The sequence below is a fragment of the Rhinoderma darwinii genome, chromosome 7 (assembly GCF_050947455.1).
Source record: "Rhinoderma darwinii isolate aRhiDar2 chromosome 7, aRhiDar2.hap1, whole genome shotgun sequence".
Lineage (NCBI taxonomy): Eukaryota > Metazoa > Chordata > Amphibia > Anura > Rhinodermatidae > Rhinoderma > Rhinoderma darwinii.
In genome coordinates this window covers 96,234,293-96,260,100 of record NC_134693.1, presented here as the reverse complement: position 1 = coordinate 96,260,100, position 25,808 = coordinate 96,234,293, and the positions used below count along the sequence as shown (strand labels likewise).

At 42.2% G+C, this 25,808-nt stretch overlaps 1 protein-coding gene across 5 annotated transcripts in view; it reads left to right on the top strand.

The window, feature by feature from the left end:
- The window catches only part of TNRC6B (trinucleotide repeat containing adaptor 6B), a 175,582-nt gene extending 150,001 nt beyond the window's left edge, over positions 1–25,581 (top strand). For 4 of the 5 annotated variants that reach the window (XM_075833725.1, XM_075833724.1, XM_075833726.1 and 1 more), the window contains 9 exons: positions 4,889–5,045; positions 12,538–12,660; positions 12,931–13,107; positions 13,893–14,039; positions 16,153–16,236; positions 16,710–16,946; positions 20,478–20,548; positions 20,624–20,763; positions 21,892–25,580. In XM_075833725.1, coding sequence (XP_075689840.1) covers positions 4,889–5,045; positions 12,538–12,660; positions 12,931–13,107; positions 13,893–14,039; positions 16,153–16,236; positions 16,710–16,946; positions 20,478–20,548; positions 20,624–20,763; positions 21,892–22,261 — 1,506 coding nt within the window. In that variant the 3' untranslated portion in view covers positions 22,262–25,580. Of the gene's footprint in view, positions 1–4,888; positions 5,046–12,537; positions 12,661–12,930; positions 13,108–13,892; positions 14,040–16,152; positions 16,237–16,709; positions 16,947–20,477; positions 20,549–20,623; positions 20,764–21,891 lie in introns of all 5 variants that reach the window. The other variant, XM_075833723.1, reaches the window with a different exon arrangement.
- Positions 25,582–25,808: the final 227 nt, after the last annotated feature.

Below are 25,808 nucleotides of genomic sequence, written 5' to 3'. Positions count from 1 at the left end.
TTCTATTTGTAATAAAAGAGCTGTTTATATTCTTAAAGGGAACATGTCCTCTACATTCAGCTGCCCTCATTGAAGGCAGCACAATGTAGTGGTAGAAACAATGATTTCAGCGGTCTGTCACTTATGTGCTAATGTGTACCCTTTATGAGAACTTACATTTAAAAGTACCTTATATGCATGAGCTACCTTTATCACCGCTTGCTCTTCACTAGCTCTGCCCATTTTCTGCTGATTGACAGATGTCTTACCAGTACTGTGCATGGGGAGACATCTGTCAATTAGCAGAGAGTGTGCTGCGCTAGCGGCAGCTCATCATATACGAGACTCCTCTCTGATGGCGCTGCCTGGCATCTGAATGTAAGTTCTTATAAAAAGGTTCACATTAGCACTTTAAAAAGGTTTTTTAGTGAGAAAAAATTGATGGCCAATCCTGAGGATAGGCTATCAATTTCTTATCACTGGATAACCCCTTCCCGACATTTGTCGTATGGATACGTCATGGAAAGCTAGTGCTTCCCGCATTTTGCCGTATCCATACGACAAATGCATGGCACCGGCTCAGAAGCTGAGCCGGTGCCATCATCACCGGATGTCAGCGGTGTATTACAGCTGATATCCGGCTGTAATGGCGGGTACCGAAATTAGCTACGATCCCCGCCATTAACCCCTAAAATTCAGCGGTCAAAAGCGATCGCTGCATTTGTTTGCAGCTCATCGGCATCCCAGCAATGAAATTGCCGGGGTACCAGTGGCTGCAATGGCAACCGGAGGCCTAATACTGGCCTCCCGGTCTGCCTAGCATGGAAGACTTCCAGGCCCCTCCTGGAGGCGGAGCCTGAAAGGCTTACGTAGCCGATGGCGCTGGCTCAGGAGATGACCTTGCGTCATCAGCGGTAGATGTCAGCTGTATGTTACAGCTGACATCTACCTGTAGCAGCAGGAACCGGAGCTATCTCCGATTCCTGCCATTAACCCCTTAGATGCAGCGATCGCTGCATCTTAGATGTTGCTAGCAGATCGGCAGCCCTGCCATGCAATCAGGGCTGCCGACTGCTGCTATGGCAACAGGAGGCCTAACAACGGCCTCCTGCTCTGCCATTACGGAAGCCTAATCGGCTTGCTGTCAGTGAATGACTGACAGATCTAATACATTACACTACATAGGTAGTGCAATGTATTAGAAAAAGAAAAATCTGTTGGACATTCAAGTCCCCTAGTGGGACTTGAAAAAAAGTGTAAAAATAAAGTTTGAAAACCTAATACGTTTCAAGAAATAAAATACAATCGCCCTTTTCCTTTATCAAGTCCTTTATTATTGAAAAAAAATAATAAACCAAACATATATTTATTCCACGCGGTAAACCGGCGTAAAGAAAAAAACCGTAAAAACTATACCAGAATTTGTTTTTTGGTCACTTTGCCCTACAAATATTGGAATAAAAAGTAATCAAAAAGTCGCATGTATCCAAAAATGGTACCTATAAAAACTATTACTCGTCTCGCAAAAAACAAGCCCTCATACGGCTCCGTCGACAAAAAAGTTAAAACGATATGGTTCTCACAACTTGGCGACAGAAAAAATACATTCTTTTTACAAAAATAATTTTATTGTGCAAAAAGTTGTAAAGCATAAAAAAGTGCTATAAATTAGGTATCGCCGGAATCGTACTGACCCCGCAGAATAAAGTTGACATGTAATTTATAACGCATGGTGAATGCTGTATAAAAAAAAACCCACTAAAAAATGATTCGTCACCTGCCTCCCAAAAAATAGGATAAAAAGTGATCAAAAAGTCGCATGTACCCCAAAATGGTACCAATAATAACTACAGCTCGTCCCGCAAAAAAACAGTCCTCATACCGCTACGTCTATGAAAAAATAAAATTAGTTATGGCTCCAATAAGTCAGGAAAGAAAACTTATGCGGTTGTGCTCGAGGGGAACCTTTCTTCTGTTTCAAGAGGTGATTGATCAAAGCCCTCAAATTAGGGAACCAGGAAAGGTAGGGCCCAAACATGTCTGCTGGAAGCGACCGCGCCCGTATTATACCAGGACAACACTTTCCCAGCAAAATTCCCCAAGGTGCAGTGTGGACCAAAAGGGGGATAAGAAAGGGCATTTATCAGAGCGACACTGGCCTGTGCAGAAAGGATTGTGTCACAGCGTAACACACATCTATGGATTATTTTATAGTTTTTTTTTACCCCATTATTATGCCACCTGACTATGCCCCTGAAATACTCTGCCCAGCTTACATGTACCCCCACATTATAAACGGAAACAGCAATACTCAAGCAAAACTACTACCAAGCAAGATCCGTGCTCCAAAAGCCAAATGGCGCTACCTCCCCTCTGAATCCTACAGCGTGCCCAAACAGCAGTTTACTTCCACATATATGGCATCGCCATACCTGGGAGAACCCTTTTAACAATTTTTGGGATGTCTCTCCTGTGGCATAAGCTGGGCACAACCTATTTGCCACCAAAATAGCATATCTAGGGAAAAATTTCAATTTTTACTTTGCGCCATCCGCAGCGCATTCACTTATGGAAAAGACATGTGGGGTGAAAATGCTCACTACACCCCTTAATAAATGCCTTGAGGTGTGCAGTTTCCAAAATGCGGTCACGTCTCAGGGGTTTCTTTTGTTATTTCACATCAGAGCCTCTGCAATTGTGAACCAATACTTTGTAAAGCGCCAAATTAGGCCTCAATTTTGCATGGTATTCTCTAACTCCTGAGTCCTGTCAAATGTCCAGGCAAAAGATTAGGACCACATGTAGGGTGTTTCTAAAAACAGGAAACACAGCATAATAATTAGAGAACTGTCTTGTTATGGTGGCACAAGCTGGGCATCACATATTGGCATATCTGTGGAAAAAAAATCCCATTTTCACTCTGCAACATCGAGTGCACACTAATTTCTACAAAACACCTGCGGGGGTTAACGTGCTCTCTACACCCCTAGGTAAATACCTTGAGGGGTGTAGTTTCCAAAATGCGGTCACTTTTGGGGGGTTTCCACTGTTTTGGTCCCACAAGCGCCCAGATACCAATCTAGCAAAATCTGCACGCCAAATTCCGCTCCTTCCCTTCTGAGCCGTACTGTGTGCCCAAACAGCAGTTTATGACCACGTATGGGGTATTGCCGTACTCGGGAGAAATTGCTTTACAAAGGTTAGGGTTCTTTTTTTCCTTTATTTGTTGAGAAAATTTAGAGCTAAAGCTACGTCTTATTGAAGAAAAGGGATTTTTATTTTCACCGCCAAATTCTATGAAACACATGTGGGGTCAAAATGCTCACTACACCAGTGGATGAATTCCTCAAGGGGTGTAGTTTCCTAAATGGAGTAACGTTTTGGGTGTTTCCATTGTTTTGGTCTCTCAGGAGCTTTGTAAATGTGACATGGCCTCCGCAAACAATTCCTGCTAAATTTGAGCTCCAAAAGCCAAATAGCGCGTTTTCCCTTCTAAGCCCTGCCGTGTGTCCAAACAGCGGTTTATGACCACATGTGGGGTGTTGTTTTACTCGGTAGAAATTGCTTTACAAATGCTGCAGTGCTTTTTCTCTTTTAGTCCTTGTGGAAATGCGAAAAAATTACCTAAACCTACATTTTCTTTGAAAAATGTAGATTTTCAAGGCCTACTTCCAATAATTTCTGCAAAAAACCTGTTGGGTCAAAATGTTCACTATACCCCTAGATAATTTCCTTGAGATTTGTCGTTTTCCAAATGGGGTCACTTTTGGGGGTTTCCACTGTTTTGGCACCGCAAGAGCCATTCAAACCTGACATGGTGCCTAAAATATATTCTAATAAAAAGGAGGCCCAGAATTCACTAGGTGCTACTTTGCTTCGGAGGCCTGTGTTTCAGTCCAGTACCAGACTAGGGCCACATGTGGGATATTTCCCAAAACTGCAGAACCCGGGCAATAAATATTGAGTTTCATTCCCTGTGTCCCCCAAAAAATGGATTAAAAATTTCTGCAAAAAAAATATATGAAATTTTGTAAATTTTACCTCTAGTTTGCTTTAATTCCTGTGAAACGTCTAAAGGGTTAAGAAACTTTCTAAATGCTATTTTGAATACTTTGAGGGGTGATTTTTTTTAATATGTCACTCATTGGGGGTTTCTAATATATAAGGCCCTCAAAGCTATTTCACAACCGAACTGGCCCCTGTAAAAATAGCCTTTTAGGATGTACAAAAATAATGTTCATCTAAAGTAGACATATGGGGGATGTTAATTAGTGACTATTTTGTGTGGTATAACCGTCTGTTTTACAAGCAGATACATTTAAATTAAGAAAAATGCAAATTTTCTCACAATTAAATACTGAATGTATCGAGCAAATTTTTCCAGTATCAAAGTCCAATTTGTCACGAGAAAACATTCTCAGAATCGCTTAGATAGGTAAAAGCATTCCAAAGTTATTACCACATAAAGTGAAACCGAAGTCTGTCAGGAAGGTCAAAAGTGGGCAAAGAGGGAAGGGGTTAAGTAACACCGCTGAAATCAGCATGTCTGTCACTATATTATGCTGTACTAAGGGCAGCATAATGTAGATGATCGGTTCAAATCAGAGTTAATTTTGTCGTTGTTCCCTTTGGCGCTGAGCTTATTTTGAGTTGCACTCATTGTGACCGCATAATCTGTACCATATATAGAATAGCAGTTTTGTACTTTTTAACACTACCTGTTTTTGGCGGTGAGACCGCTGTATTCGTACCTCGAGACGTTGTATGTACAAGCTTAACAGTGTTTTTCTTATTTTAGTTTTTGTAAATGCTTCTAAATCTAGTGAAGACATTTGTTCTTTTTTAGACACCATAGATCTACTTTCTGTAGCATTATGGTTATTGATTTGCTTGCTCATGATTTTTTCAGCAGTTAGCGCGAATGGTAAGTGCCCTCCAGCAACAGCAACAGAGGCAGCCGGGTATGAAGCACTCTCCCTCTCATCCAGCTGGACCCAAGTCTCATCTTGATCCTGTAGGGCTCTCAGACATGCAATCCAAAGGGCACATGGCTGGATATGGAACAAGTTAGTATGATTGGGCTTTTTTTTTTTTTTTTTTTATTATTATTGGCTTTTTACAGGTCTCCTAAGGCTGGGTTCTCATATTGCGGATGCGCCGTGGCTGAAGGGCCCCGATGCAGCTGAAACTGTGTAGATCGGCACAGTTTTCAAATTGACTGCAGGTAAAATCACTGTTAATGGCCGCGCGGTGAACTGCCAATTACCTGCTTAACCGCCCGGCCATTAAAAATGAAAGTACTTTTACATACAGCCAATTTAGAAAACCGTGCCAATCTACATGTCTGAAAGCAATGCTCAGAAGTAATAGTAACTTGTGGGAGGAAATAAAATAAAAAAAATATTCATGGGCGCAATGTTTGACACGCGTTCTAAAGCAATATATTTGGATTTAGTTGTGGTGACTTTAGCAGCCTTCTTGTGAATGAACAGCACCTGACATACAGTATTGTACTCCAGAGACACTCTTTCTATTAAACCTTATTAACCCCTTCGCGCTTAGCGACGTACTATTCCGTGGCGCTAAGTAAATCGTCGCGCTCAGCGCCGGAATAGTACATCCAGGGGAAAATTCATAGCCATTTTCCCCCAGCTCTTCATCGAGCTGTGATACCTGCTGTTTCCAACAGCAGGCTATTACAGCTCAATACTCTGGGACCAATTGCAGTGGTCCCGCCCCGGCGATCGCTGCTATTGGTTAGTCAGTGACTCCTAAACAATAGCAGCGATCGCATACATCATTTCCTGCCCCAGATCTCACATCCTGCCGCACCCGCCCAGAACTTCTCTGTTGGCGTTGGAGAGTTGTTCGTAGCGGTTCTGTCTGAGAAATGTCTTCGGAAAACGTTAAAAAAAAAAAAAAAAAAAAACTTTAAAAAGTTACTTTTTTGCACTTCCCACTTGCTCCATCCACTTCCCACACCTGTCCTCCTTGTGTTCTGCTTGTCACCCCCGTTTTTGGTCAGTGATCTATCACTGACCATTTCTTAGTCTTCAGGGCCACATTTTCTTGGTCCCTGTGGATTTTTTTTTTTCTTTATAAAATACAAAAAAAAAAAAAAAATATATCAAAATTTATTAAAATGAAAAAAAAAGTTATTTTAGAAAGTTATCATCTTGCTAGTTTAGTATTATGGTTAGTGTCAGGGAACCATCAAAAAGCATAGTGAGGTTTAGTGTCAGGGAATTTAGCGTCAGGAATCAGTCACCGTAATTAGGTGTAGCGTTAGGGATCCATCAACGTAGTCCGGTTTAGCGTCAGGGATCCGTCACCATAGTCCGGTTTAGCGTTAGGGATCCATCACTGTAGTTAGGTTTAGCGTAAAATCAGTTGTTAGCGCCAGGAAAGCTCGGAATAATCTAGATAGGTTTAGTGTCAGGCACCCGTCATCGTAGTTAGGTTTAGTGTCAGGGAATCGTCGCAGTAGATAGGTTTAAGAGGCTCTGTCACCAGATTTTGCAACCCCTATCTGCTATTGCAGCAGATCGGCGCTGAAATGTAGATTACAGTAACTTTTTTATTTTTAAAAAACGAGCATTTTTGGCCAAGTTATGACCATTTTTGTATTTATGCAAATGAGGCTTGCTAAAGTACAACTGGGTGTGTTTACAGTAAAAGTCCAACTGGGCGTGTATTGCGTGTGTACATCGGGGCGTTTTGACTTCTTTTACTAGCTGGGCGTTGGGAATGGGAGTGTATGATGCTGACGAATCAGCATCATCCACTTCTGTTCGTTAACACCCAGCTTCTGGCAGTGCAGACACACAGCGTGTTCTCGAGAGATCACGCTGTGACGTCACTCACCTCCTGCCCCAGGTCCTGCATCGTGTCGGCACCAGAGGCTACAGTTGATTCTGCAGCAGCATCGGCGTTTGCAGGTAAGTAGCTACATCGACTTACCTGCAAACGCCGATGCTGCTGCAGAATCAACTGTAGCCTCTGGTGCCGATGTGTCCTCGCTCGTCCGACACGATGCAGGACCTGGGGCAGGAAGTGAGTGACGACACAGCTTGATCTCTCGAACACAATGTGTGTCTGCACTGCCAGAAGCTGGGCGTTCTGAAGAGAAGTGGATGATACTTCTCGTCAGAACGCCCAGCTAGTAAAAGAAGTAAAAACGCCCCGATGTACGCACATAATACACGCCCAGTTGGACTTTTACTTTAAACACGCCCAGTTGGACTTTAGAAAGCCTCATTTGCATAAATACAAAAATGGTCATAACTTGGCCAAAAATGCTCGTTTTTTAAAAATAAAAACGTTACTCTTATCTACATTGCAGCGCCGATCTGCTGCAATAGCAGATAGGGGTTGCAAAATCTGGTGACAGAGCCTCTTTAGTATCAGGGAAGTTCACATAAAATCTAGTAGCCGTTTATTGCTTCTACTAGTACTAATAAAAGTACTAGTAGAATACATTTTGCTGTATACATATTACACGTGTGACACATAAATAATAAAATATGTCCCAAAGTTCATTTTCTCTGGAAGAGGCCTATGTGTTTCTTGCCTCTGACACTGACAGATGGCGAGACTCTCTTTTATTTATCAACCTCCTCATCCAATGATGAAGAGGAGGGACCCCCTAGGAGACAACCCAGGACCTCCACAACAGTTGAAACCCCTGAGAGAAGTGACCCCATTTGGACCACCACACCAGACAATTACGAGCCCCAAATCCCTGAGTATACTGGCAGCCCAGGGATAAAATATAATACGGCAGGGCTCAGTGAGATTGACTTTTTCAAGTTCTTTTTCACGGATGAATTTATAGAGCTTATAGTGTCGCAGACAAATTTATATCCAAACAGTATATAACAAAGAACCCCACATCATTTTATGCCCAATCCCACAGGTGGACTCCTGTAGACGCAGCAGAGTTTGGCAAGTTCTGGGGACTGCTCTTGAACATGGGGCTTCTGAAAAAGCCATCCATTAGGACCTACTGGAGTACAGACCTGTTATACCACACCCCGATGCACCGCATTGCCATGACCAGGATGCGTTTTGAGGCAATACTTCGCTTCTTACATTATATTGATAATGAGCAGTGCCCACCCCGAGATGATCCCAGTTTTGACTGTATAAACTGAGACCCCTATTAGACCATTTCAGTGCCCGGTTTGCCCGAGCATACACCCCCGAGATGTGTATTTCTGTTGATGAGTCCCTGGTACATTTTAAAGGGAGGCTTCAATTCCACCAGTACCTGTTGAGTAAGAGGGCAAGGTATGGTGTGAAGTTGTATAGGCTGTGTGAGAGTGCATCAGGGTATACCTACAAATTTAGAATATATGAAGGGAAGGACACCAGTATTCAGCCCCCAGAATGCCCCCCCTTACTGGGAGTTAATACAAAAATTGTGTGGGATTTGATGCACCCACTGCTGGACAAGGGTTACCACCTCTACCTGGATCATTTTTATACCAGCGTCCCACTCTTCAACTGCCTCGCTTCCAGAAGTCCTGTGGCATGCGGCACTGCTAGAAGAAATCTGAGAGGCCTCCCTAAGACTCTGCAGGGCAAACACTCAGAAGGGGTGAGAGCAGGGCACATTCTAGCAGCAACCTATTGTGTGTCAAGAACAAGGACAAGAGAGATGTCACACCAGTACCCATGTACCTGTACGAGGTACCAGTACAGAGACCCCCAAACCAGACTGCATCCTGGACTACAATAGGTACATGGGAGGGGTTGACATGTCAGATCAAGTCCTGAAGCCCTACAGCACCATGCAGAAATTGATGGTGTGGTATAAGAAGCTGGCCGGGCACATCATACAGATGGCATTGTACAATGCGTACGTGCTACGTGTACAGGCCAGAGAGTAACTTTCCTGGAATTTCAAGAGGTGGTTATCAAGAACCTAATCTTTAGGGACCAGGAAGGGGGGGCACCCAGTACTTCAGGAAACGAGGCCACACGCATAGTACCAGGTCAACACTTTCCAGGAGAAGTTCCCCAAACTGGCAAGAAGGGAAAAAGTCAAGAGGTGCAGAGTCTGCTCAAAGAGGGGGATAAGGAAGGACACAATATATCAATGTGACACGTGTCCCGAAAAATCAGGGCTCTGTTTGAAAGATTGTTTTAGAATTTATCATACATCCCTTGATATTTAATTTACCCTGATGCACTCCGCACAGCTTATCCCCCTCCTCTTTCCCTTCTGAGCCCTGCCATGTGCCCTGGCAGCTGATAACAGCCACATGTAGGGTATTGCCGTACCCAGGAGAACCCACGTTAGAGTTTGAGGTGAATATCTCCGGTGGCGCATGCTGGGCACAATACATCGGACACTGACATGGCATATATATATATATATAGAAAATTGCAAATCTCACTCTGCAACATCTGCTGCGCATTATCTTTTACACAGTACCTGTGGGTCAAAATGCTCACTACACCTCTAGATGAATGTCTTAAGGGGTGTAGTTTTTAAAATGGGGTAACTTCTGGTGGGTTTCCATTGCTTTGATACCTCCGGGGCTCTGCAAATGCGACATGGCACCCGAAAACCAATCCAGCAAAATCTGGACTCCAACAAGCACATAGCGCTCCTTTCCTTCTGAGCCCTCCCATGGGCCCAAACGGCAGTTCATCACCACAAAAGGGGTATTGCCGGACTCGGGACAAATTGGGCAACAAAATGGGGTATTTTGTTCCCTGTGAAAACTAGAAATTTTGATAAAAAATGACATCTTATTGGAAAAAAATGGTAACAACCATACATGAATTCCTTGAGGGGTGTAGTTTCCAATATGGGGTCTTTTGGGGGATTCCTACTGTTTTGGCACCAACACCTCTTCAAACCTGGCATGATGCCTAAAATATATTCTAATAAAAAAGAGGCCCCAAAATGCACTAGGTGCTTCTTTGCTTCTGGGGCTTGTGTTTTAGTCCACGAGCACACTAGAGCCACATGTGGGACATTTCTAAAAACTGCAGAATCTGGACAATACATATTTAGTAGTGTTTCTCTGGTAAAACCTTCCGTGTTACAGAAAAAAAAATAATAATATTGAAATTCAGTAAGAAAAATGAAATTTGCAAATTTCACCTCCACTTTGCTTTAATTCCTGTGAAATGCCTAAAGGGTTAAAAAATACTTTCTAAATGTGATTTTGAATACTTTGAGGGGTCTAGTTTTTAAAATGGGGTGTTTTATGGGGGTTTCTAATACATAGGCCCCTCAAAGCCCCTTCAGAACCGAACAGGTACCTTAAAAAAAGGCTTTTGAAATTATCTTAAAAATATGAGAAATTGCTGTTTATGTTCTAAGCCTTGTAACGTCCAAGAAAAATAAAAGAATGTTCAAAAAACGATGCCAATCTGAAGTAGACATATGGGAAATGTGAACTAGTAACTTTTTTGGGGGGTATAACCGTCTGCTTTACAAGCAGATGCATTTAAATTCAGAAAAATTCTATTTTTTTTCTAAATTTTCTCTAAATTTTAGAAATTTTTCACAAATAAACACTGAATATATCGACCAAAGTTTACCACTAACATAAAGCCCAATGTGTCACGAGAAAACAATTTCAGAATCGCTTGGGTAGGTTTTGCCACACAAAAAACAACGTTTTGCGCGCGTTGCAGTGCTGTGTGACATCAGTGACTGGTGCGTGGCTGCGTGATATTCACGCATATGCCATACTTCTGACACACGGTTTTGATGTTTAGAAAAAGAATGAAGGAAGTGCTTTTATTTTTTCCTTAATTTCTTTATCTACTGTTGAGCGAATCACACGCAACACACGGAAGTGCTTCCGTGTGCCGTGCGCGATTTTCACGCACCCATTGACTTCAATGGGTGCGTGATGCGCGAAAAACGGCCAAGTATAGGACATGTCGTGAGTTTTACGCAGCGGACATACGCTGCGTGAAAATCAGACTGTCTGAATGGCCCCATTGACTAACATAGGTCCGCGCGACGCGCGTATCACGGACGTTAAACACGTTCGTGTGAATAAGGCCTAAAGTGAAATCTGTCCAATTTTAGAAAATGGGCACTGAGCCTTAAGGCCCAAACTAGGCTGCGTCCTTAAGCTGTTAATGACTGTTTAGGTGCATGTTAACCCCTTAGTGACCACTAATACGCCTTTTTACGTCGGTCACTAATGGGCTTTAGGCTAGGCTGACGCCTTTTCACGTCAGCCTAGTCTAAGTCCTGCACGGGTCTCCCGTGCAGGCAGGAGCCGGGGCTCTGCTGTCTGATGACAGCTGAGCTCCTGCTCCAACGCCCGCGATCGAAGTTTACTTCGATCGCGGCCGTTTAACCCGTTAAATGCCGCCGTCAATAGCGACCGCGGCATTTAACTTTGTTTACAGAGGGAGTGCGCTCCCTCTGTCACCCATCGGCGGCCCGCGAATGCAATCGCGGGTCTCCGATGGGGTGTCATGGCAGCCGGGGGACTGATAAAAGCCCCCAGGTCTGCCCTGGACATATGCCTGTTAGGACGCGCCGGAGGCACGTCCTAACAGATTGCCTGTCAGATTTACACTGACAGGCAATAATGCTCTGGTATACGAAGTATACCAAAGCATTATAGCAGCGATCGGAATATCGCACAGTAAAGTCCCCTAGTGGGACTAATAAAATCAAAGTGAAATAAAGATTATTAATAAAAAGTACAGCAAAAAAATAAATCCATTTTTTTTCATAAAAAGTGGTTTTATTTAGTAAAAGTGTAAAAAAAAAAAAAAAAAAAAGTACACATATGTGGTATCGCCGCGACCGTAATGACTCCATTAATAAAGTTAATATGTAATTTAAACCGCAAAGTGAACACCGTAAAAAAAAATGCAAAAAACCATGGCGAAATTGCAATTTTTTTCCATTGCCCCCCAAAAAGTCATAATAAAAATGAATCAATAAGTCCCATGTACCCCAAAACAGTACCATTCAAGACTACGTCTTGTCCCGCAGAAAACAAGCCCAAAATATCACTACATTGATGGAAAAATAAAAAAATGACGGCTCTTGGAAAGCGACGATGCAAAAACAAATAATTTTAGTTCAAAAGTGTTTTTATTGTGCAAAAGTCGTAAAACATAAAAAAACTCTACATATGTGGTATTGCCGTAATCGTACCGACCCATAGAATAAAGGTAACATGTTATTTACGTCGCATAGTGAACGGCGTCAATTTAAAAACGCATAGAACAATGGTGGAATTTCAGTTTTTTTTTTATAATCCCCCCCCCAAAAAGGTTAATAAAAGTTAATATAAAAATTATATGTACCCAAAAATGGTGCTATTAAAAAGCACAACTAATCCCGCAAAAAACAAGTCCTCATACAGCTATGTAGACGAAAAAAATAAAAACGTTATAGCTCTTTGAATGCGACTATAGAAAAACGAATAAAATATCTTGGTCATTAGGGCCTAAAATGGGCTGGTCACTAAGGGGTTAAATAAAATATCTTGGTCAAAACTGATTTGAAAAGTAGCAACTTGTTAGGAACCTTAAAAAATATATCTTTCCTGTTCTCTCCAGGCTTCAGCTCTAGTGGAGTTGATTATGGAAAGGAGGCTGGGGTGGAATCCCGCTTTAAACAGTGGACGTCCATGATGGATGGGTTACCTTCAGTGTCCCAAGATGTCAATCTACCTAAAAATGGTAAGCATGGGAGCCTTTTTTATTTTTTTATTTTTTTAAATATTTCTTATGGAGCTGCAGTATTATGTTGTGTAAGTACATGATGGAATAAGATAAAAATGTATAAAACATTACAACATGTAATAAAACGTTACAAGACTTCCTATGGTTTTGACGGCACAGAGCTAGTAACTTGCCTCTTCAAAACTGGTTTCATCCAGCAGATACTGTAAAGAATAAGTGCTCTGAAGTATTTTTGTAATCTATTTTATTTATTTTTTACACCCTCAGGTTCCATTGCACCCCCTGGGAAGAATCGTGGTGGTTCCCCATATAACCAGTTTGACATGATGTCTGGAGATTCTGTAGGATTGCATGGAGGGCCAACGGGTGACAGCTGGTTACCTGCCAAATCACCTCCTTCAAACAAAATGGGAAGCAAGTCAATTAATACCAGCTGGCCCCCAGGTGAGTCTATTTGTTGTAGGAGTCCTTGTCCCTATTTATTTTTCATTTCTCAGTCCATAGAAGTTTATTCCTTGCAATGTGTAACGCTGTGCTCTTATGTTGTGGTTTTATTGCCATTTTCTTGTACATATTGAAAATCAGCCACAAAACCGTGATGATTGATAAAGACTTAGGCCCTGTTCACACGTTTTTTGCCACGGGGAAAAAATGGCCGAAATTGAGACCCATTGATTTCAATTGGAGGTGGAGGCGTTGTTTTCCCACGAGCAAAAAGAAAAAACCTCTAGCGGGAAAAAGACTCGACATGGCCTGCCTTGAGGCGTTTTTCGCCTCAAAACCCCATTGAAATCAATGGGAGACAGACCTAAACGTGTTTTTTGCCGCTTTTTTTTTTTTTTTCTACACGTTTTTTGGTAAAAAAAAAAAAACGCGTGCCGTTTTTACCTTTGTCAGAAGAAATGGGTAAAGAAAACAACTTTAAAAAAACGCAGCAAAAAAAGCATGTGGTGCAAAACCACTTAAAAAAAACAGGAGCTGATTTTTCCAGGCAGAATTTTCTGCCTGCAAAAAACTCAGTGTGAACATATCCTTATAGTTGTGGTTACGGGAGTTTATGGAGTTTAACCAATTCTTTGTTTTTACTCCTGTGTATGAGGAGACGTTAGTGATTCCCTTGTTGTGATCTGTTAAAATGTACAAAATAGGAGAGCGGAATATGCAGTGTCCGTAGTACATGATGGTGGTCATTATTGTATTTATGCTTCGCCCTATCTTTAATTTTGCAGAGTTTCAACCAGGCGTGCCATGGAAAGGAATTCAGAATATTGACCCAGAATCTGACCCTTATGTTACCCCTGGCAGTGTGCTGGGGGGTCCAGCCCCATCTCCCATTGTAGATACAGACCACCAGCTACTGCAGGACACCCCTACAGGTTAGTTGTAAAGAAGTTGCTTATACACTATATACTGCATATAGGAAGTGACCTCTTTTTCATATATTAACCTTTGCAGTTTATTTTGGAGATAAACCGCACATTAATCATGCATGAGTCTCCATTTAGTAGTGTCCTCTTGAACGTATTGTTAATTGTCTTTAGTTTAACTATAAATGTTTCAGGCCCTGTACACATTGAGTTTTTTTACACCGAAATCGCGTCTGAATCGGCGCCATAAAAGCTTCAATGGGAGTCGGGCATTTTTTTTTTTCCCGGGAAAAGAAAGCAGCATGTCCTTTCTTGCTGCGGTTTCTGCCTCTAACCTATTGAAATCAATGGGAGGCTAATATAACTCGCTTGTTTTTCACAGTTTTTTTTCCCGCGGTCCTTGCATTAGCTCCATGGCCGCGGGAAAAACAGCGAAAACCGTGGCAAAAAAAACGCAGGCAGTTTAAAATCTACCTCAAAATTCCTGAAGGAGTTCTGAGGCAGGTTTTATTCTGGCTACAAAAAAAACTCCGTGTGAACAGGGCCTTGGGGTTCTAGAAAATATGAAGTCGAGCAGCAATAGAATTTCTAGGAGATGCTGCTCTCCCCTGCTTTGTTTAAAAACGGTCATGGAGAAACCGATCACAAGCCGAAGACAGGGAGACAGGCTGTAGCGCATAGGGATACACTGACACTCATGGGGCCTGTTCACATCAGCTTTGGCATTCCGTTCCGGGGTACCGTCGGAGGTTTCCGTCTGGTGAACCCCACAACGGAAAATCAAACTGAAACCACAGCTTCCGTTTCAGTCATCATTAATATCAATGGTGACGGAAACATTGCTAATGGTTTCCGTTCGTCACCATTCCGGCAGGTTTCCGTTTTAACGACGGAATCCATAGCGGAGTCGACTGCGCTATTGATTCCGATGGAAAACAGTAAACCTGCCATAATGGTGACGAACGGAAACCATTAGCAATGTTTCCGTCACCATTAATATCAATGGTGACGGAAACGGAAGCTGTGGTTTCAGTTTGACTTTCCGTTGCAGGGTTCACCCGACAGAAACCTCTGACGGAACCCCGGAACGGAAAGCCAACGGTGATGTGAACAGGCCCTTTGATAGGACTAGAGCAGAGCAAGTGCAATGTGATGAAACTCTGCCTCCTCTGCAAAGCCAGAAGCATCATGGGAAATGTAGTCTGCATTAGGGGAACCATATCGGAGGGGAAGAAGGAACCAAGATGGAAAACAACCATGAATGGCACATCAACTAAAACAGGATTACACAGGGTTCCCTACATTATTCCTTAATAGCAGCCTATGCTGCACTATGTAGGCTAAAAAAAATGTCTGGGGTGCTTCAATTGTCAGGCAGTGGGACCATGTGGGTCAGCACAGTGTTGTCGACCCAAGTCTTTCTAGAGTCCCTACACTGCATAGCCATATTACTGCCCTGCACTTCTTTTGATCTTACCAATATATCATCTGAATGAACATATCTTTCTATTCTCGGGCACAGCCTATACTTTATGATAGCATGCACCACTTTCTATCACAGAATCGGATATCATAGATAGAAAGCAGCGCATGCAAGAAGTAACCATCCTGCTCTTGTAGCTATTGCTATGCAGCTATCCGAGCTCGGATCAGGCCATGTTCACATCACATTTTGAATATACTTTTAGCGTATAAACAAGTATGCCAACCCAATGCTTCCATCTTTAAACTTGATCTTGATATTAAAGCGTATACGCCCCACAGAGATTATACACGTGATATGAACAGGGCCTTACTCTGCAGCTTGTTCTGTGGGAGGGGGGTGAGGCAGCACACACAATGAGGACAGGGCAGTATAATCTGAGCATGCACAAACCTAGAGCAACCAATTCAAACGGTTAGCGACCAATGAACTTTTCTGCCAATGCAATTTCATCACACTTGAATTTTTTTTTTATTTTTTTTTTTAAATAAATTTATTTTATTTTTAAGTATGACGTCTGTGGTAAGAACCCCAGTGTATTCTAGGTTTCACCACAGGAGGGCAGTGTAACTTCAGTGGTCTAGTTCTTCATGTAATTTGAATGTCTTTGAAAGTCCTTCCTGGTATCTCATCTTTTAGGGTCCACTTCTTCCCTCAACACCTCGCTGCCTTCACCTGGTGCCTGGCCCTACAGTGCCTCAGAGAATATCCACAGCACTTCAGGTATTTAAAGTCCTATTGTTCTAGATATAAACTGAAATATTTATGTTCGTAACTGCCATTCACTACTATGGGACTTGCAGAAACAGTGTAGCTCAGCGAGCTACGCTGTTTTCGTAATTCCCAACCATAAAGTCAGGACGTGGCCGGGAGGCAGCAGGAGCAGAGTAAGGTAGAACGGGGTTCAGGGGGCCCGTTTCTAGAAACAATTGCGGGTCCCATTGGTTGGACCACAATCGATCTGACATTTATGACACATTCTGTGGGTTTTTCATATATGTCCCGGATGGGGAAAACCCCTTTAAGATAAAAAGCAGCGAGTACTGAGGAAAATAAATGGCAGGCAACAACACCTCAAGGTACTGACTTACAGATCGCAACTGGATAGTCACTTGAATGTCAAAGCTGGTTCGAGAAGTAAAGGCGTTCTAATTTGGACTATATTGCTTTACAAAAAATGTTTTCCTCTTTATTAGCACTCTCAGCAAAGTTTGGAGACTATAAATCCACCTGGTCACCAGACCCCATTGGACACAACCCGTCACATCATTCAAACAAGATGTGGAAGAATCAGATGTCCAGGAATAGCCCTGGGCTGCCTCGCCCTCCTCCAGGACTCACCAACAACCCCAAAGCCACCAACTCCCCTTGGAACAGCACAGCTCCTCGGTCGGCCAGAGGTTGGGGGGCACAAGACTCCAGGATTTCATCTGGTAAATGATTAATGGGCCTAATCTGTGTCTTGTGGTCTAAGCTTTTGCCGTCTTGACTTGCTCATCTTTCTCACTAAATGGTCACAGACCTAATTTTTGATCATTGTTTATGACCACTCCGTTTTTGTATTTATTAGGATGCAGTAATGTTTAGGGGCAGCTGAAACAACATTTATTTAAAGGACACCATTATTTACAATTTTTTTTTATTTAAAGAGGCTCTGTCACCAGATTATACGTGCCCTATTGGCGCTGTAATGTAGATAACCGTGGTTTTTATTTTGAAAAACGATAATTTTTGAGCAAGTTATGAGCTAGTTTAGATTTATGCTAATTAGTTTCTTAATGACCAACTGGGCGTGTTTTTACTTTTGACCAAGTAAGCGTTGTACAGGAGTGACGCTGACCAATCAGTGACCAATCAGCGTCATACACTTCTCATTGTTCCAGCCCAGCTTCTTTCACTGCACAATCACACTGTAACAATGAGAAGTGTAGGACACTGATTGGTCAGCGTCATACACTTCTCTTTACAACGCCCAGTTGGTAAAAAGTAAAAACACGCCCAGTTGGTCATTCTGAAACTATTTAGCATAAATCTAAAATTATTCATAACTTGCTCAAAAATGATCGTTTTTCAAAATAAAAACCACTGCTGTTATCTACATTACAGCGCCGATCAGATTATGTAGGAGATGGGGCATTTCTAATCTGGTGACAAAGCCTCTTTAAGAGACAAGTGTAAGATTTTGTTTACACCCGCGTCGTGGGTTCTGACAAGTGGAGCCTGTGACGACAGTGTGAACGGAGCCTTAGGTCGGGTTCCCACGAGTCGGATATGCTGCGTAAAACTACGCAGCGTATCCAACCTGGAACCCGCAGTACATTCCATCCAAAAAACTGCACCACGTTGTGGTACAGTTTTTCAACAAAGCTGTTTATACTTACCCTGGCCTCTCTAGATAACGCTGCAGCCCATGTGAGTGCTGCAGCCTGTGATTGGCTGCAGCGGTCACATGGGATGAAACGTCATCCCAGGAGTCCGGACTGGAGGAAGAAGCAGGAAGTTCGGGGTAAGTATGAATTATTATTTTTTTCTGAGTTGCGACTTTTGCAGTAGTATCTCAGCAATTCTGCTGCAAAAATCGGAACACTCACCTATTCGTTGCGAATTTTGCATCCCCATTGAAAACCCGCAACGGAGAAGTAGTGAAAAGGCAGCATAAATTTGATCTCTAGAGCCAGTTGTTTAGAAGCTATTTCTACTTTTTACTTTATTAGTTCTATACATTCGTTTTTATCTTGTATTCTGTATTTACTCCCTGGACATAGTCACTCATTTTAAAAGTTAAAGTGTAACTAAACATTCAACAAACTTCTGACATGTTATAGTGACATGTCAGAAGTTTTGATTGGTGGGGGTCCGAGCACTGAAACCCCCACCAATCGCCAAAACTAAGCAGCAGAAGCACTCGTGTGAGCGCTGGGTCGCTTCGTTTCTGTTTGGCTTTTTACGGAAATCAATGTATCGGAGTACGGGCTCATAGAAAATCTGAGACCGTACACCGCTACATAGGCTTCTAGTCACACGAACGCTTCAGCCGTTTTTTGTTTTCGCGTTTGGTGGGGGTCTCTGTGCTCGGGCGACAACCAATCGAAACTTCTGACAGGTCATTATGACATTTCAGAAGTATGAATGTTTAGTTACCCTTTAATGCTTTACTTTTATGGACGTGTGTTGCGACAAGTTTACCACGGCATTTGCCCCCTTTGATAAACCTGTCACAACATATAGCAATGACAAACTTTCATTCTGACTAAAATTACGCCAGGGCCTGTGTGAAGTAAAGATTACAATTTTTTTTTTTCTGATTTGCGCTTTCTTTTGCAACTTTTTAAATAGCATTTTCATATAAATCGTGACCCACACCCACTTTCCAGTCCACTATTACGCGCATGGTGCAAATTGCTCTAAATTCTGGTGCAAAAGTGTAACAAATGTCACATCACAGATTAGACACTATTTTCAAGTGAAGTGCACCAAGAAAAAACAAAAACAAATACGTTGATAAATGTGGGCCATAGTCTTTGAAGGGCTATTCCCATCTAAAGCATAAGTGATTGATAGGTGGGGATCCCAGCTCTGAGACCCCCAACTATCAGGAGAACGGGGGTCCGCAATTGCATTAGCTATTAATAGAGTGGCTTTGTCCTATCGTCTATAAGGTAGGGAGGCTTGTAGAATTGCGGCCAGCTCTACGTTGATTTTAATGGTGAAAACGGCGGCTGATGGCTGCTATGAATAGGCAAATGGCCACTGGTCCTCATTCTCCCAATAGGTGAGGGTTCACAAGATGAGACCTATTAGACATTTATGGCGTACATTATATGCAGCATGCTCATTCTGTTCTGGATGTTCACTGCAGATTTCACCATTTTTAATGTAAAAGGTGGGAAATCCGCAGCAAAATCTGCACATAACACTTCCACAATTTTGCTATGGATACGCTGCGGAAAATCTGCAGCCTTTCTGGCTCAAGTGAATCCAGCCTAAAATGGGAATACTTTTTTATTTTTTTATTTATTCAAAATATCACTGCCCTTGCTCTAATTGTGACATTTAATGCATTTGCGACTTTTCTATGCGTAGAAAAGTTAATAAATTCCCACCAATGTACAAAAAGCAACTAAGCTGCCAACTTGCCTCAGCCGATCAGATGAAGGTTGGATTGGTCCTGTGCTGACAGCAGAGAATGTGAAAATCAGCCTGGCAGCTGCCCATTTCGTGCCGTTGCCCATTTCAGAGTGTGGTATTAGTCCGATTTTTCTAACCATAAATTCAGGTGGAGAAGAACTTTAGATAATTTCTCCACTTCCCCCACTGGCCCCTCAGAAAAATCATTACATCCCCACTGGGTTTCCACCTCAAACCTCAGTACTGTTCTTATTTTTTGTCCTAATTGATGTGGTTTTCTTTTGACAATGAAATTAATATCTCACGCCCTTATTATCCTTGGTCTGCTTGATTCCAATTATTTATTTAGGTCGGAAAAAGCATGCATCCTAAGCTAATCATTCACCTTAGTGTGTTCACACATTCATACTGACAGGAAAAAATCATATTTTCCTGTCCTACATATCAAAAGCTGCAGCTAAAAAACAGTGTATGAACATACGCTTGGAGAAAAGTGGTCGTGATCAGCCGACGATCCCGTGTATGAGGGCAGCTCAACAGTCCTCCTATAACATGTTGGTTGGTGTAAGAAAGATAGGGCATGTTGAATTTCGTCTCTTATTTCCCTGGAGATAAACCTCGTTGAAGTAAATCTGCACTGTCCGTGGATCTGAGCGTGCGTGTTTATCGGTCAGTCGGGACTGAGCTGTTGGCCAGACTAGCGTTCTGCTGGGAGCCGTCTAATACTTATCACTTACTTTAAAAACAGTCATTTCTATCTAATGAAGCTTCAGAATGATTCCAGTATTTATTTATTTTTATATGCAAATTACAAAGCTACATTTACACTTTTATAGGATCTACCTGGAGTGATGGCAGTTCTGTGCGGCCTAGTTATTGGCTGATCCTTCTTAATCTTACACCACAGGTATGTACGGGTATTGCACAAATGAGTATAGGAAATATTTTTGCTTCCATGATATCTTACACTTTATGCTTGTAGATTGACGGTTCGACACTCCGGACGATCTGCATGCAGCATGGCCCCCTGCTGACATTCCATCTCAACCTCACCCAGGGCACAGCCCTCATCCGATACAGTACCAAACAGGAGGCAGCCAAGGCCCAGAATGCCCTGCACATGTAAGTCAGAGCACCCTTCATAACAACTGCAGAGAAAAAAATATTGGAAATGTAAAAGTTGTCTAAAATTAGACAAATGTCTATTGAGTTTATCCCATCTCAGACCCAGCTATTTGAGTGGGATAGTCAAAACAATCCCAAACATTTTTTGGCTAATTTGCCTCGTGAGGTGGGGGAGGGGTTATATCTGAGGGCAGTCAAATAATTTTGCTTGATCAAATACATTTTATTTTTTTTCTTTCATTTTTTTTTTTTTTTGAGTACCACATTTAATCTTCGGTATGGCCACTAGTAGATATGACCTTGATGAATGAAGGCCTACATACACACATGCTGCCACTTTGCCCATTTGTAATCTGTCACTAAGTAGCATCTGACGGAATTCTAGTATCTTTTAGTTAGATGTTTTTGATTCTTATGACATATATAACTGAATGCAGATCAAAATTACTGAATCCGCGATTATATTTACGGGAAGGTGTCCGGGCCGTAGAAATGACCCACAAAAAAATAGGACATGGCTTATTTTTTTATTTTACGGACCGTACCCCCATACTTTATAATGGGAGCGTGTCCCGCAAATGCGTGTGACTGGCACGGCTGTGTGTAGGGGGCCTAATCACTCCTTTATTAATCACAATGCTACAGAAACTGAGTTTGGGGCGGACACTAAAAGTAAGACCTGCAACAATTCCCCATTTGTGAAAACTTGTAGCGTACAAAGAACCCTCTGTGACTGTAGACCCGTGGTCACATTAAGTCAGCCTGTTAGTCTAATATCTTCCAACCCTACCTAACGTTACATTTATCTGTATCTGCCATTCATAAGAAAACCTATGGTAAGTCGCTCTTCATTGAAATAAGCTAGCAGTAACCCAGCTCACATTAGGGTCATGGTTGAGATGTATCTATGAATGCCTTATTGTTTCCGGAGTACATAAACGCCAGAGTATTATTTACAATGCGCCCCAGTTCTCCATATCAGCATAGCTTTGTTGGAGGGCCACCAGCTTGCAGCATTGCTTTCCATTCAGGTCCCCTAATGTTTCTCATACTAACAGATAATTTAACCGTTCATTTGTTATAGTTGTGTACATTCATTGTTTCTGTTATCCCGCTGCAACCTAGGTGCGTTTTGGGTAACACGACCATCCTGGCGGAATTTGCAACGGATGAGGAGGTGAGCCGTTACCTTGCACAAGCTCAGCCGCCAACTCCCTCTGCTCCTGGCGCAGGCTGGCAGCCTTTGGAAGTGGGACAGAACCATCAGGCTGAACCGGTAGGACCTGCCCTTAACCTTTTCGGAGGGACCACAGGGCTGGGACAGTGGAGCAGTGGTGGTGGTGGTAGTGACCTGCCAGGCGTATCTCTATGGGGTACTCCAAGCTACACATCCAGCCTGTGGGGGGTGCCCAGCACAGAAGACGCCCATCGGATGGGCAGCCCCGCCCCTTTACTACCCGGTGATCTATTGGGAGGAGGGACCGACTCAATATGAACTTTTGAACTTTCAACTCTGACCTCGTGACCTTTCAGAGCAGCAGCACTAACTTGACCTTCTTTTTTTTTTTTTCTTTATTTTTTTTTTTTTTTTTTTTAAACTTGCAATAAATATATTAATTTTTTTTACAAAAAAAAAAGATAACCGATAGTTAAATCAGGTGGGTGTAAACTAAGACTCCAGATCGCCAATGTTACAGAAGCCTGCAGTCACCATCAGAAGTGGTTGTTTTTTTGTTTTTCCCCCTTGCTCTTTCCTTTTTTCCTTTTTTTTTTTTTCTTTTTGTGCTTGCAGTTTCCTTCCTCTCCCCCATCGGAGATCAGAAGAAAAGGGAGAGGGAGGGGTCTTGAAAGAAATGGTCTGGGGAGAGGGAGATGTAGAAGATGAAACAAAAACAAAAAAAAGGACAAAAACACATATCAGTCTTGAAATACTTGAATAATGAAAGCCAATGTTGAAAGACAATGTGAATTCACACAACCTACCATTTAAGAGTCATTTTGTGCTGGGGGGTTTCAGAGTGGGGTGTTTTTTGTTTTTATTTTTACATGGCATTTTGGGACTGCTGAAAACAAATTCTGTTGGTGCAAAAGTAATTTTTTTTGAAGATGCAGGGGAGAGGGGTATTTAAAAATAACCAGTTTGCTGCCGGAGCGGGATGTGAAATGTTGCACATTAATGCACTAGTTCTTGCTGGTAGCAAAGTTCTTTACCCATTAACAGAGCTTTTTGTTTTCAGGGTAAGTGAGTGAAATGCTCCTCTCACATGCATTTATTGAACATTTCAAGGTAAAATGTGGCAACAAAGCACCTATTTCTTTCCCAACTGGGTGGTCAGGGAGGCGCACAGTTTTTTTGGCATGGCAAGGAAAACCAAATTGTATCCTGCTCATCTTGTGTTGTATACTTTGACAGTCATGAATTTTATTTTTGTCTCTCCCTTTCACCTGGTTTGCCCTTCAAAGATTTCATGTAAATATCCAAAATCATTTTTATGGTGTTCCTCAAACTTTTGCAGCACACACTGCAGGAAAAACTGCCTGCTGGGAGGCATCGGCTTTCAATTTGGTGGCGATGATGTAAAACATACTCTCCCCCAACGTGTTAGGTTGTTTTTGTGTTGGTTTAAACCCTTTTGTCATGTTCCTGTGAATAATGCATATTACAGTGCATTACGTCCACAGGATCCACATGTTATATTTGCTGCCAGAGAGGCCTTCATTTTCTAGATATGTTCTGGTAACAGAAGGGTCAATGTCTGAACTCTGATCTCTTATTGGTGGCACTTACAATTTATAGCTCATTGTTGACTCATGGATTCTTGGATGTCTGTGTCAAAATGCAATTAGAAGACAGCCAGTGGCACAGCGGACTTCCACAGACGCAAGAACAGCACTTGGCACTCATCTATAGGGTAATTCTGCATTGGATTTCTGAGATAAACTGAAGTGACAGCAATGCACAGAAATTGTTTGTTCTAGGCTTGGTTCACAAGCCTTCTGTAGTTGCTGCAAATATTGCACTGCCAGTCTAGATACCTGTACCTAAACCGTCGCTTCTGTTTCCACCTCTACTGAATAACAGTAACAACACTCATGTGATTTCCAAATGATCCATTTACCACTGCAACAGGCAAACTTAATGCAAGCTGAATCTCCAGGTAAACTGCACCATTTTTCTAATGTTTTCCTTCTGGGCCTATAAAACTCGCAAAATACAGCCCTATGAAAGTCTTAGGGTTTTATTATGTAACATGAGTGGCAACCACAGTCTGCATTATATTAAATAGATTGGTTGTGCATTACTACAGTTTTTAAAGGCAAAAATAAAAGGGTTTTCCCACGAGGGACGCTTATGACATATCCACAGGATATGTCACAAATATCAGATAGATGGGGGTCCCACCTCTGGGACCCGAACTTATCTCTAGAACGGGGCCCCCTAAACCCTGTTCTAGCTTTGTCTGCTATCGCTGACTCCCGGCCACTTCCTGACTTTATGGTCGGGAGTCAAGAAATCAGCGTAGCTCTCTGAGCTACACTGTTTTTGTAACTCCCATAGTAGTGAATAGCCGTTACGGAAGCAGCGTAGCATGCGAGCCACGCTGTTTCTGTAACTACCATTCAGATCTATGGGGTTTGCGAAAACAGCGTAGCTCGGAAATCAGCCAACGCACAGAGGTAGAACGGGGTTTAGGGGCCCCGTTCTAGAAATAGGTGTGGGACCCGCATCTATCTGACCTATTTTGTGGGTATGTAATAAATGTCCCTCGAGGGAAAACCCTTTAATACAATACCAGTTTGTATAATCTGCTGCTAAGTATATTGCTCCTTTTATTTGCTTCTTTAAAGTTGTCATCTTTTCCATGCATTGAATTTACTATGCGTGTTATAATGAGGGCAAAAGATCTATAATTCCATATTGTGTGATTTGTCATCTTACAATACAGATGTGCACTGTGTCCCATTGATAATATGGTCTGAATTGTATTCTCTTATTTCAATAGGTATCACTCCTACAAAGAATGTTGTTTAATCATTTATTATTCCATGATTTGTGTCCTAGCAGCCTAGAGAACCTGTAACCAGACAGAGACGGCCTCATAACGGGGTAGTGGGTGCTGTTATACCTACTGAACGGCCAAGATACGGGGCATAAGAGATCACACGCTGCATGTAGAACAGACATCCTGGGGTTCCTGTGACTGGCACCACAGCACTACTTTTGTATAGATTGTGGAGAAGGTCATTTGATCCTTCTTGGATGACTGACATGTTCTACATTCAGCACAATTCGCTATTCTGTAATATATTCCTTAGTTTGTCTGTTAACAGGGTCTCTTTAATGTGTGAATTATTATAATATGCTAACAGATGTGTGCACCATGACCATGTATTATAACTATGAAAGGAAGAAGTGGTGACTATCTGTGTTACGCCAAAAAAAAATGTCAAGTGCGCATTGCACCCACATACATGGGGGTGGTCTTATTAAAGATATGAATTTTGCTAGTGGTCTGCCCAGAAAATGGCTATTGTGCCCTCATTATGTTGCAGTACCACTGCACAATGTATGTATACTTGTCATTGTGATGAAATGGTTAACAACTTACGTGTGTGTAGGGGTGTGTGTGTGTGTGTGTGTGTGTGTGTGTGTGTGTGTGTATATATATATATATATATATATATATATATATACACACACAATCATTTTGTATAACTGGCTTAGTATGTTTTTAAAATAAGGGCACCAGTTCATTAAAGGGGTTTCTGAGATTAGAGCTGAATCTGGTATTGCAGCTCAGCCCTATTCAAATGAAAGGGGCTGAGCTGCAATACCGGACACAGCCGATGGACAAGAGTGGCGCTGTTCTAAAGAAGAAAAATGAAAGCTGACCCTTTATCTAATCTCATACACCTCCTTTTAGTCATTGTGTTGGCTCTCACTGAAGTTTGGAGATTCGGATGCATGTATACTGGCATTTTATTGGTTGTTAGTGTTAACACTTTTATTGTGTACTATTTCTTTTAGCCTTTTTAACATC